The sequence below is a fragment of the Halictus rubicundus genome, chromosome 1, assembly GCF_050948215.1.
Source record: "Halictus rubicundus isolate RS-2024b chromosome 1, iyHalRubi1_principal, whole genome shotgun sequence".
Taxonomy (NCBI): domain Eukaryota; kingdom Metazoa; phylum Arthropoda; class Insecta; order Hymenoptera; family Halictidae; genus Halictus; species Halictus rubicundus.
Window position 1 is genome coordinate 19,412,351 of NC_135149.1, and position 13,256 is coordinate 19,425,606.

Sequence of the window (13,256 nt, forward strand, 5' to 3'; positions counted from 1 at the left end):
TTTGGCTTCGAGGAAAAAAGCTTCCGCTAACAATCGCGTTCGAGACATTTCGCATCGTGGAAAACGATCGACGGTTCCTTTGTTTATTGATACGCCGCGCCTTCGCGGCAGTAGCTTATCAAAACACCGAACGCTTTCTGATCCAACAAATATGCCAGTATTAATATTAAAATATAATAATTATTAACTATTTTTGAAGAAGGAATGAAAGTTGTGGTAAGAAGAATTCGCCAATGAAACGGAGATTAGCTAATCAAAATCTAGAAAATGGCTTCGTCTGAAATATCCACTGCCTCATTATTTTGACTTAAATCGTAATGCAAATTTACTGTATTAAAATGTAATAATGGTAAAAAAGAGTTGTTTAAGTAGACTGCGGACTAACACACATGAGCTATAATACACAATTCTTTCTGTAATAATTTGAACGAGATTTTTAGATTCTTCAAATGTGTTTACTGTTTTGTGTCGAATCTATTTGTCATAAATGCATAAAATCCGCAGTGTAGTTACGAGACTCTAAGTATGACTCCTGTATGATTAAAACACACTAGTAAGATCACCGAAACTACAAAATTTCGAAACGTTCTGCGTTCAGTAATGAACGAATAACGGAAGCGCATGGTTTACGAATTTTCCCGTGATTGCAAATTGTTCAGACGTCGATGAACGCCTCGGCGTTCAATTCATGCTCAATGGATTAAAGGATCAATAGGATCAGCCTAATCCGCGTAACAATAGTGTGACAGTCAATGTCTTAAACTAATGCCGCGACGCTTCCTCGTTCGCAATATTCGATGAAATCAATATGGCGTCCTTGTTATCGTAAGTTTAACCGGGTCCACGTTAATCATTTTCCACGCGACAGTCTGCTACCGTAAGTTCGTAGAGTGATGGTGCGAGTCGTCGAAGGCGCCATGGTTTCTTTTTATATAATATATGTATATAATATATATGTATAGTCGTTAACAATATTAATTACAGGTACCTAAAAATTTCTCGCACGCGTTCTCCACGTCGGGAAAAAAAGTAAGAAAAGTCGAAACGCTTCGTACAAGTTTAGGACTGTCTACTTGGCTAAGTTTCTCAGTTTCTTCTTTCGATTTTCTTCGTCTCTGCTTTTTCGATCGACGCGCGCGCGCGAAGTCCCTTCGATCGATAGATCGATCGTCTCTTTGTTTCTATTATCTACTCGTGTGGTTATCAAGTGATATTACAAAGTCGAAATGGTGAAAACGTCGTTACGAAAAAAAACAAAGACGCTGCAAAGACGATCGATGTTTGATAGATGTGAACACGACGCGTACAGATCGTGCCAGAATTTGCGAACTGAAAAAAGACTCGTGGTGTCCAGAGAAATTCCGCAGGCTTCCGTCATCGGGCAATTCGAGATCTCCATTAACGAGCCGTCGGTAAACAAACGTTCAGCCTAATAATACTGAGGTAGAGAAGTAATTCATGTCAAACAAATAGGTGTATATACAATCAACGGCGGATCTATAAATGGGCTTTGTGGGCCCCGTTCAGTCAAAGAGTCCCCTTCGCGTTAAGAAAAGAAAACTAAAAACAGTTTGAATTAAAATCTTAAGAAAAAGTAAATTATATAAAATATATATAAAAATATTTAACATATCTGTTCCTTTTGACCACGACATTGCTTAATTCTTTTAATATAAATAGGTTTCTTGTTTATTTAGTAGTTGACAAATGTAACGTATTCGTTAAAAGAAGTATTCTAAGAGGTATAATTATTAAATACATATAATAATCAGTCTGTTCTATCAGTGAAAAATGTCACGATAAGCTATACGAAATGATGAAATAATTTAATAAGAAGTCACCTTCTAAATCGTTTTCATTGTATGCTTATATTAAATTCACTTAACACATTCACTTGTTACGTTTAATCAGGAAGAAACGCAAGCTTTAGGGTAGGCACTCACTATTGGCAATGTTCGTTTGAATATTCTACAAGACAATATTCTTCTGTCATGATTCGAAGTTAGGATCTCCCAGAAAAATGTATAAAACAATAAGAAAAGAATTCGTGAATCTGAATGAATCAAAGCATACATCAGAACTATTGGTTGAAACACCGTTAATTCTACATTTGTTCTTGACGGTTTCAAAAATGGAGTCTCGGATGTTGCGGTTTCCTGCTCGACATCGTGAATCTTTGCGTTCTGACTCGCAGAGAAAATTTTTTGACGCGACCTGTACATTTACAATAATCGCAGTGACGATTGATTCGATATTATCTTTCTATTTATATAGCGCGTATTTTTTTCTTTGTCCCTCTCCCGTTCAATTAAAATCGTTCGCAATTGTATTCACTGCATCGGCAAATCTAGGATAACTCTGGACAACGTCCGAGAGCGTATTGGCAAACTAGATGGTGATGGTGTGTGTGTGTGTGTGTGTGTTTGGGCGTGCCTGAGTGTGTGTGTATGTGACTCGATAACTCGCTGATTGTTTTAACAATAAGTATAACGTCCCGAAGAGTTAGCATGATTTTCTCTACGCCTTTGGTAATATTCCTCTCGTATGCTTCCATACTGAAATCTATGGTTTCATCGACGATTTATCGGCTAAGATTTTATTGCTACTTTTTGAAATGGCTACTGTATCGAAATGGGGTTAGCGATTACAATTTCTCGTGTCGGAATGGTTCAGTATAAAGTGGCTTGGCAGTGTTTAACATTGGTGACCATAATAACAAGACCTGACTATTTATCCGGATGTTTTCTTTCTCCGTTGCGTGTTGACTCGAGGTGGTATTCGAATATCCGCAATAAATCCTCGTGTTAATAATTAACATTTACTTATTCGATAAATTCGATATCCTCGCGTTGAACAATGCCGGTGTATATTTTTATTCCATGATAATTAACGTGAAATTACCGAGAAAATAAAGAGTGACCGTTTAAACAAATTTTAAACGCTCCGACGCGTGATCGTTGCCGAGATAAGAACTGAAAATAAAAATATTCGAATTAATTCTCATTTGAACATTAATGAACGTTAAAAATTAGTTAACCAGAATTACAGTTCTCCTTCTCTGTAGTTGCATTTTGTCGATATTTTTACAATTTTATAATGTTGTACGTCAACTTGAGAATTTTTACAGTAAAACACGCTAACAGAAAGAGACTCTACATCAAATTCTTGTTAGATTGCTTCCTCGAATCCTATCCTCGATTTTCAAATTTGCAAGAACCGATTCTTAAGTGAACGCGTATCACAATTAGCGAACAATTTTGTTGATCGATGTTACTATAGACAAAAAACACTTAAACCAATGTATTTTTTAGTACAACAATGAAAAGTTCCTAAAAGATCATTATCTTTTATAAATGCATTACCTAAATCCTACAATCATTATATACACAATTGTTTAACATTTAAGATCACGATTCTCTTTACAAACAAAGAACAATTCCGTAAAACTTGATATTTAGATTACCGACAGGAGTTAAAAAACAAACTAATTAAGTACGATTATAACAGCTTGAAAAACATAGACAATGCACTTATTTTTGATACATTGTGCAGAAAAGTGTCTAAACAAAGTTTCAAGAAATGTATTCGTTTTATTCCACGAGAACAAAACGGAATGTGTAGAATCACATTAATATACTCATTAAAATTGTTTTGTTTCTTAACCTTCTTCGACGAGTATAACCATCGATATTAATTTACCATTAACATCCAAAATTTTATAATTTGTTGTCTCATTATTTAAGTGTATGAAAACATGTTCAATTCGGATACTCGAACGTGAAAAATATCCGGATAGTCGCGGTCCTAACAAGCGTATAAATCAACAAGCGGTGTCGTGAAACGAACGCGTCATGCATGCGCGATTACGAGTCGCAATGAACGCTTTTTGGTTATAGTTCTGAAGATTTCAGTCGGAAAGTCGGAAAGATTCAGTAATTCGTGCGCGATTCAAAGTTGATGAACAAGTCTTTCGTTAATGGTCTTATAGGCGAGCTTTTATATTATCAACAAGATTCTGTTCGCTCTCGCAAATATTAGAAACGCTAGAAGCCGGAAATCATCGAACGTACGCGATTACTGATCTATAGAAACCGTCCGTGAACGTTCTAATGGAAACACGTTACAAATTTTTATTTCTCACGATTTTCCTATTTTTTTCTTCTTTTCATTTCCTTCGTGTTTAATTTGTTGGTCTTAAGCGCACTTATTAATTCGACACTAGATTTCGGCGGTAAGCATTCGAACGAAAATGAAACGGGATCCGTGTTTGTTACAATTTCTTTCTGGATCGTTTCGTGCTATTTATAAATCGACGAAATTATGTTTCCCAGCGCGGCAAGAACCTAATAATGATAGTCAGCGGTAATTCATCTATGGCTCTTTTTTTCTTTTTTTTTTGGCGGTAATTCGTTACTTTTTTTCTCCTGTTTTTGACTTTTACACTAATCTTTAGTAACAACTCATGCAGTAATTTTACGAAAATAAAGAAACTCGAGGGTCCGGACGTGTTAATAAATTCTCGTTAATGCAACTCTCACTGATTTGCATTTGAACGCGTGTTCCTTACTTCATTAGCATCCATCGCTTCGGATCTTCTAAAATTATTTGAAGGTAGAGGTATCGAAAAACACTTACTGGATTCGGCCGAGATTATTCAGAGAATATGTTCTCTCTCTCTCTCTCTCTCTCACTCGCTTTCGCTCTTTCTTGCTCTCTTTCTCGCTCGCTCGCTTTCTTTCTCTCTTTCTCTCTCTTGCTATCACTCTCTCTCTCTCTCTCTCTCTCTCTCTCTCTCTCTCTCTCTCTCTCTCTCTCTCTCTCTCTCTCTCTCTCGTTCTCTCTCGAATACTCTCGCTCGAAATATACTCTTCTGGTGCAAGCATTTTTGGCTGCCTCGATTGTCCGCGTCAATACGAGTTATTCATTTAGGAACGCTTTTCTTACGTTTAAAATTATGCATATCACCGTTCTCAGGACTAGCTCAGTCTCGCACAAAATATCTCGGATAAGAAACAATTTTAAACAATTCCGAAAAGTAAGTATATTCCTTATTATGGTTCACTGTAACGGCTTCGCAACGAACAAACCGATCGAAAATTGTAGGTTTTTTCTTTTTACAATAAACAACGTGGACAAATATATTTGTGTTGTCTCGAGGGATAAATTTTTCGCAAGAAAGAACGATAAGAATAAGCGATAAGCGAGAAAATTTAACGAGACTCGTAATAGGGGAACATAGTTCGAAGAAACCTGAACCTGTCCTGAAAGCGATTGCTTTTTTTTCCACAGTCTCGCCCTTATCAGTTTCACAGATGGATCTTTCATCTTCGCTCAATTTTTCATCTTTCATAAGGCGCGATTGAACTCCCCGGAAAAGTCGAAAAGATTCTATCAGGGAAAAGTGATCTTCCAGTTGATCCAGCCCGCACGTTTACAAGGTCCTATAGTTCCGTGAGACGTGTCGAACCTTCGGCGATCGTACAAAATCGAGGGATCCTGCTGCGGACGTTCTCAAAGAAGATCAAGATGCTCCGTAGACGCAGGCAGAGTTGTCAGGTGGACTGATCTTCTCCACTGGCAAAACTGCTGCTCTGTGCCAGTCGTCTCGTACCTGAAATTCAAATAATTTCATCTTATTTCATGTGTATTTGGACATTCAATTTGCAAAGTCCTTGGAAATCTAGTTTCCGTGTACATACAGTAAAGTCTTGATCTAAGCCGAACGGAGCTGCACGATCTTAGTCTGTTCGTCTATCCCCCCCACTGGGGAGGGGGGGGGGGGGCATACCTCGCGAGGGGTCTCGGTCGCCGAGCAGTGTAAAGTGTAAACATGCCGCGTAATTCGATACCGGGACGCGTATATCGGTGTGATCCAATTACAAAACTTCTTTATTTTTCATTATTTTTTAATGGGACTTTCATCTACTTAGTTCTGGCATTTTTCTGATTAAAATGACACTACACACGATATAATTTGAACTGCATTTAGTGGTTTAATTTAATTGACATTGACTTGAAATAGTAGCCCTGCACGATCTATGTCACAGCACGGACCCGAGGATTGGGCTTAGATCAAGACTTTCCTTGTGGCATTTATCTTGTGACATCGTCTGTAGAATAGTATCTACATACATGAACACAAAAATCTTTATTAGTAACAAACTTAATAGACAGAAACCAATTAATTAGTTTTAGAAACCGGTAAAATTATCATATTCTGGACAATAAATTTGGAGTTTGTAAAATATGTTGTTTTCTATTAACACCACTATTTCACAACAAATTGTCGATATCGATCGTATTGAGTTAGTTTTAGTTCAATTTTTAATTCAGTTGGCAGCAGTAGCAAATAGTAATATACACTAAATTTTCACCATTTTAAAAACTAGTAAGTTGTTCAAATCTATTAAAATTTGTTGATTAAAATGACACTAAACACGATATAATTGGAACTGTATTTAGTGGTTCATAATTTTAGTAGTAATTTTAGGAAGTCTGATAAAAAATGCCTGAATATCAAATCAATAAAATGTGAATATTGCAATCGAAGCATATTTACGTTCCTTATGTATGATGAAGTACACCTCTGTACCGAATTCGCAGAGAAATGTATTCGCGGTGAACAAACTCGGTTCCAGTTGTAATACCCCATTAAATCGGATCATGAAGAGGATTTTTTAATTAGTTGAAAGCGTGTGGCTCACCTGCTCGACTTTAGCAAATACCCTCAGTAAATTGAGGCCAGCTAATTTTTTAATGTCTTCCTCCGTCCATGTTGGGTCTTCCAGCAGTGTTGCCAACAATTGAGGATACCTCGATACGTCCTCTAAACCGGTGGGAGTACTGTAAACGATGTTCAATGTTTATGGTACCGGCTGACAGGTCCGCACAATTAATGTCCGCATTCAGAGAATAAAAGATCCCCGGCAAACCCGGTATTTGTTTCAACGTTTCGCCATCAATGGAAGCTATTTTACGAGTCGCGCGTTTCACTAAACTGTTCGTTTACCGTGTCGAAAATTGTTTTAAATTTCACATAAGTGAAACGCTGCGATAGCACGGCACGGTTCCACGGTTGCCGGTAATAACGATTCTCTGAGCGCGCAATGCATCAAGGATACTCAAAAGATAATTACAAATTTATCCCGTCGAAGCCGGCTCCTATTCCAACGTGATCGATCCCCGCCACCTTTCGAATGTGATTGATGTGTGCTGAAACAGCATGACCTCTTAATAAGCTCGGCCGAATCGAGACGTTTTAAATGTTGTTTTCATTATGTCCAATCTGCGTCGTCATTAACTTTTCGTTACTGTTTCGTTTCGAATGGAACAGGCGTGTAGTTAATTGATGTTTAATTCCGACCGGAACTTGCCTGATTTCATGCGAATCGCCGGAAACGAGGCACGATTTTAACCATTTTAATCGGAACTATTCGGAACTGCAAGTGTTGCATGGATTTTCCTGAATTCGTTTCCATCGATACCATCTTTAATGGATATTTGTTTCGATAGCCGTAAACCGTTCTTCGAATTTTTCGGAATTTTTTGAAACATCAATTATATGAAATCGATTGGCTACAGAATATTTAAATCATCTTTCCGGACAATTGAACGACGTTATTATGCAAAAATGTAGCATGCATTTTAAACGAAGTTTCATTGTTTTGCTGCTTTCATATTGCTCTTTCGTTTTTCTTTTTTCTCGGAAAACAATTTTACACGTCACAAACAATTCGAAACAATACAAAAACAATTGCGTTTGCATTTGATATCATCTAAACAGTGTTTTCAATATATTGAAGTATGTAAACATTTTTTATTGAAAAATCCCGAGTACTTAATTATCATAGCAAACCAGTAAACCCATTTGATGAATTTCAAAATATTGTTGTATTGTTTTTCATCTGAAATTATTCAGAAGAGAAACCAGTAGCTATGTCGCTCGTGCGCCTTGCAACTAGCACAGACAATTGTTATTGTGCATAAAAATCTGCAGTCTACTAATTAGTATTGGCAGAGGAACAGTTTATGGCGCAAAAAAGTGCAGATTATTGAACTTGTTTTGACAATTGACAATTTATACAGGGTGTCTCAGCTAAAGGAGGCCACCTAAATATCTCCTTTATTTCTAATGGCACAAAAAATATTAATGGCATAATTTGAATGGTATCGAAGGAGGAGTATCATGGAAGAAACATATGTTTGAATATGTTTAAATCATGACTTTCAGGTGACCTCGAGTACCTAAACTGCGGTAAAGTTGTAGGATGAAATAAAGGAGATTTTTAGGTGTCCTCTTTTAGCCGAGACACCCTGTGTATGGGTTTAAAATAGAAGCATAAACAAGGAGCAATATGATACCGGAACACAGCTGAAAATGGTAAAACAAACATATTTTTCTCAAGATATCATGAGAATAAAAAAACCAAAGATGAGTTAGTGATAATAGAATTTTTACTTCAATTAGCTACTATTTTTTAAGGGCCGGCAATAAATGGAAATCATCAACTGTAATCTTATTTGCGAGCATCCCTGCTATAAGCAACACGTTACGTGTTAGTACCTTTTCGAGTAAACGCGTTCTTACGTGGAGAAGGGACTCCGACAGTAATAATTACGGTTTGTTATAACGGTACAGTGGTTTTTATGTGTATGGCCAGCAACAAAATAGCATGCGGTTGATAGTGTTCTACGTACCAATAACATCTTTTATGGTGGCGGTGCTGTTGCACGTTATGAAGAATGTATAAAACGGAACCATTGCCACTCCCCCGTTTTTAGCCTGCGAACAAACCCATTAACATATCAGATACACCGAGATTATGAATCTTCGAGAATGACGTTTTTATTTTACAGAAAAATCTGCATTTATCGCCCATGCGCGAGGCAAACCTATTGAATTGACAAAAGAAGCAGACGAAATAAAATCGTGAATCCAGAATGGACATTCTGAAGTGTATCAGAAAATTACAGAAAACATTTCGCTCGCATTATCAAGTCTGCAAACGCACAGATTTTTTCTCATAAATGCGTACAAGTTTCACAGTTCTAGCGACGTTCTTCCACGATGAAATGCGAGGGGTAAAAAATTAAAGTTACAGCCAAGAACGTATCGAGGTATAAAAAGGATAAGTCTCATCGAAGGTAACGCGGAATCTGTAAGTCCTTTTGGCGAGTCGCGCGAAGCTGGAACGTTCGCCGACGTGCAGTTCACGTATCCTCAACTTTAATCTGTAACTTGCACGCGTATGATACCGCCGCGGCAGATATTAAAAAAGTTGTGATTCGAGATGGCGTGCGCTTTCCATGCGTATCTGTGACTGGGAAACGCACATTAAAATTCGATGAGCGAGCTGTTTGTTCAAACCGACGGCGCGCTCGTGGCATTCCATATTGATTTTTCTTCAAAGTCGCTTTTCGAAAGATACGCGGAAACGACCCTGCCGCTATCAGAATCACCTGTCACCGCTACAGTTTACGTTCGCGTGTGGTTCTCGAACGCTGGCAAAGGATATTGTGAGTTTTCCTTGTGCTTTCCTCTTCATTTACATATAGAATGATTGATATTGCGTCAATTCGCAATGCATACGAGAAGCGTTCCGCTCCGGGTATCCATTATATGGTGTATGGCGTATGATTTCGCTGTGACAGCTGAGTTTAACAAGTCGATGCAATCTTTGGTTATCTGTTTGCTGGGTTCGGCTGTCTCCGTGCAGCATTTTTCGCTCTTAATATTTGTTAAATCATTCTCATCATTTTTATCTTTGTATTCGTTGATCTGCATAATAATGCTTCTCACTCTTAATAATAGGGTGAGCTGTCCAGTGAATGAACAGTTCCTAGCGGAAGGACATAATTCTTTTCACGTCTCACTGAAGACATCTTTTTTCTATAACCTAATCGGCACTTCATTTACTTAGTAGTTGTTCGAACGACATCCCACATACAGTGACTACCACTCACATTCGGACGCTTTTAAAAATCGTATAACTTTGTTAACATTGGACCATACGATTTGGATTTTCTTAAGAAGTTAGCACAATTGGTTTGCTACATAAAGTGAAAAAAAAATTTGTACAAAAATTGTAATTGCTCGCAATTGCAGAGAAAATAGTAAAAGTTGTATTTTGCAACTTTTCTATGTGGACTTACATTCAAAATGTAGAAAGTATGATTTGTAGATCTGTATGAATTTAATGAATTTAACTTTCATTGTTAAACGTTGACCGATTTAAATGAAATGTTCAGATTATGTTTAGTTGATACAGATGTACAAAACGTACTTTTTAAATTTTTAATACAAGCCCGCACAAAGAAGTTGAAAAATACAACTTTTAGTGGTTTCTTTGCAATTTCGACCAATTGCAATTTTAATCAAATATTTGTTTTAAGTTCTGTAGCAATCCAGTTGTTCTAACTTCTCAAAAAGGTCAAGTAGTATAGTCCAATATTGGCAAAGTTATGCGATTTTTAAGAGCGTCCCAATATTAGTGAGAGTCACTATAATCAAAGAGAATACAGATTTTATTCGACATAAGACGACGATGTTTCTTCCGAAAAAAGAAAATCGCAATCCCCCTCTTCTTCTTTTGAGGTTCTCCGCTTGACACCGCTTAGTGCTAGAACGAGAGGAAATATCCTATCCTTTTCTCTCGGCCCACTCAAGAACAATTTCAATAAGTTTGTTTGCGTAATTATCATTCACTGGAACCTCTGTTCATTCATTCGAAATTAACGTTCGTTTCATTGGCCATTTCGCCCATTTTGTGCTTAATCCCACTGTCAGATTTTTTAACACAAGCTGTAACTATTGAATATTGTTAGAATTGTGTTCTGGGACGTTATGTCTCAGCAATAACATAGCCTTCTGATAGAAATAGCAGGAAATTAAAGAACAATATTCGAATATTAAGTAGTGATTGTTATTTTTCTTAATTGTTTTCTAATTGATTCTAACGCTTCTTCGACGTCTTCATCCATTCAAGATTGATTTAAACGAATAACTTTCACCTGTGATAAAGACTAGATTGAGCGAATCGATGGAAGCTAAAGATGCAGGACTAAATCCTTTGACTGTGCGGTCATAAATCGTCCTCGCCTTTCGCTCCCGCAGGATAGGGAACTTAAAGGATATATATGATGGATTACTACCTGGTAACCCTTCGGCAAATCAGAACTAAAATTTTTAACATCTCATAATTTGTTGTGGCGAACCAAAGAACATGGTTCTTGACCCAAAGCTTAAATCATTTAGAACGCCGATTTTCTTTTTTATAATACACAACTTTAATATAATTGATATTTTCAGTGCCATGTCGGTCGTGTATGATTAGTATTATTATTATATAATACTAATTATAATAATTATAATAATTGTATTAACAAACTTGAAAATTAATTCTTGTTATAATCTGTTACGTAAACCAAATTTTATTAGGATCTACAAGAAAACGAGAATGTTACAAGGAAAGAATAATGATCATACCTTTTGAATACTTTTCACAGTATTAAATTTGTCTATATCTAATAAATTATTAAAAATTTAAGTATATGATACGACTGTAATCATATACAGTAAAGTAAATGGTACGAATAAATCTGTTTTCAGTTTGATTTTGTCACGTTTATAAAATATTCTGGAAGTTTTTGGGTACCAGAATTATAATAGCTTTGAACGCGAAGAGTTAATCCTTTGTTTATGGTGAATTTTTCAACACAATTTTTATATCACTCGCAATTTCAATTCCATAGTAATAAATCAATAATTCATACTGTTCGTAAAAATCTTGCGGAATGCATTCGATTTTCTAGATTATTCGCAGAATTTCTCATAGCGGTTGAAAATCGCTGATCTAGAAACAATCGGATTTTCTCTGGGCGATCACATCTTCAATCTTGAAGCTCTCGTAATTTTTCCGAAATAAACTTTGAAGATTTTCGTGCTCGAGTGAACTTCGCTTTAAGTTTCTGATAGAATTCACCAGCTTCGCCAATGAAAGAATAAATGTTTTTTTCATCTTCAAATAGTTTATCTTCTTGGGTCTTGGGTAGAACGACAAGTATCAAACTGTTTGTTTTGCGAATGACTTTGGTCGGGTGAAGACGCTGCGAAAATGTCTTGGCTACCATATATATCAATTCGAACTGTTACAATTCGTTATTGCGTTAAGTATTTCCTTCAATTCTCTTCGTTTCTGTCTTGGTTACGCTGAAGTAAAAGTTTCCAGTGCCGTTATAATTGACGTTCACTTTGAAATCAGTCACGGGAAATGTATTTCTGTTTCTGCTAAAAATATCTGCACGACTTTTCTACTGCTACGTGAACAGAAGTATTTTCGATTGTTCATAAAAAAACGTGGTTTGTTCGACTGCATAGTTTATCTAAGTGACAAAGTACTAAAATTCGGATATTTCAAGAAACAGATTTAAACAAAACATCGACACCAGCGATAAAACTTTGTTGTTTTTAATTATTTTTTTATGGAACTTTTACCAGCATATTTGTGACATTTTTCTGATTAAAATGACACCAAACACGACATAATTTGGTTCGTAGTTACTTGTTTAATTCATGATACAGTAGAATAGGTACCGTCGGTTCGGATATTGGAGGTTCTACTGAATCGTGAATTAAACATGCAAATGTGCTCCGAATTATGTCATGTTGGGTCTCCTTTTAATCAGAAAAATGTCACGAACGCGTTGGCAAAAGTTTCATAAAAATATAATTGAAAATAAAGAAGTTTTTAAATCACTACTACAATTTTTCACAAATATCGTGCACATCTTTTTCGTATATAGCGAGACATTACTGTACTATGTTTGATCTTCGGATATAATGTAACGAAAACAATTTTGTAATTAATATATAATTAATTAAATTATTTCATCGAGTTAGAATTTTGTAATATTAATTTGTTTTTATATTATAGATACATGAGTTGAAGAGTATTTTAATTGCAGTAGCTAATAAAAAGGGTTTGAGGATTTACTGTTCCGAATCAGGACTATGATGGAAAGGTACCTTTATTAGTCTCTGGCAAGGTTCTGAAGCGTTGGCCAATAAAATTGGAAGAAATCGTAAAGTTACACTGTGGAAACGCAATTTCACTGCCGCGGAGCAGTATATCCTGTCCTGAAATTTTAATATCGCGAATCTCTATAAATCATATTTCCCGCTCGCTAGGATTTTGAAACGATTGATTCAGGATCCCATGAAACATTCAATGTCCACAATTCCGAGGCAGAACCCGTAC

At 36.3% G+C, this 13,256-nt stretch overlaps 1 protein-coding gene across 1 annotated transcript in view; it reads right to left on the minus strand.

Annotated features, from left to right (window-relative positions):
• Positions 1-3,031: 3,031 nt before the first annotated feature.
• Positions 3,032-13,256, minus strand: part of LOC143354802 (dipeptidase 1-like) — an 83,836-nt gene continuing 73,611 nt past the window's right edge. Inside the window, exons 9-12 of the mRNA XM_076789178.1 lie at positions 8,698-8,782; positions 7,137-7,212; positions 6,705-6,843; positions 3,032-5,611 (exon numbers count right to left, since the gene is read on the minus strand). Of these exons, the coding sequence (XP_076645293.1) occupies positions 5,522-5,611; positions 6,705-6,843; positions 7,137-7,212; positions 8,698-8,782 (390 nt within the window). The 3' untranslated portion in view covers positions 3,032-5,521. The remainder of the gene's footprint in view (positions 5,612-6,704; positions 6,844-7,136; positions 7,213-8,697; positions 8,783-13,256) is intronic.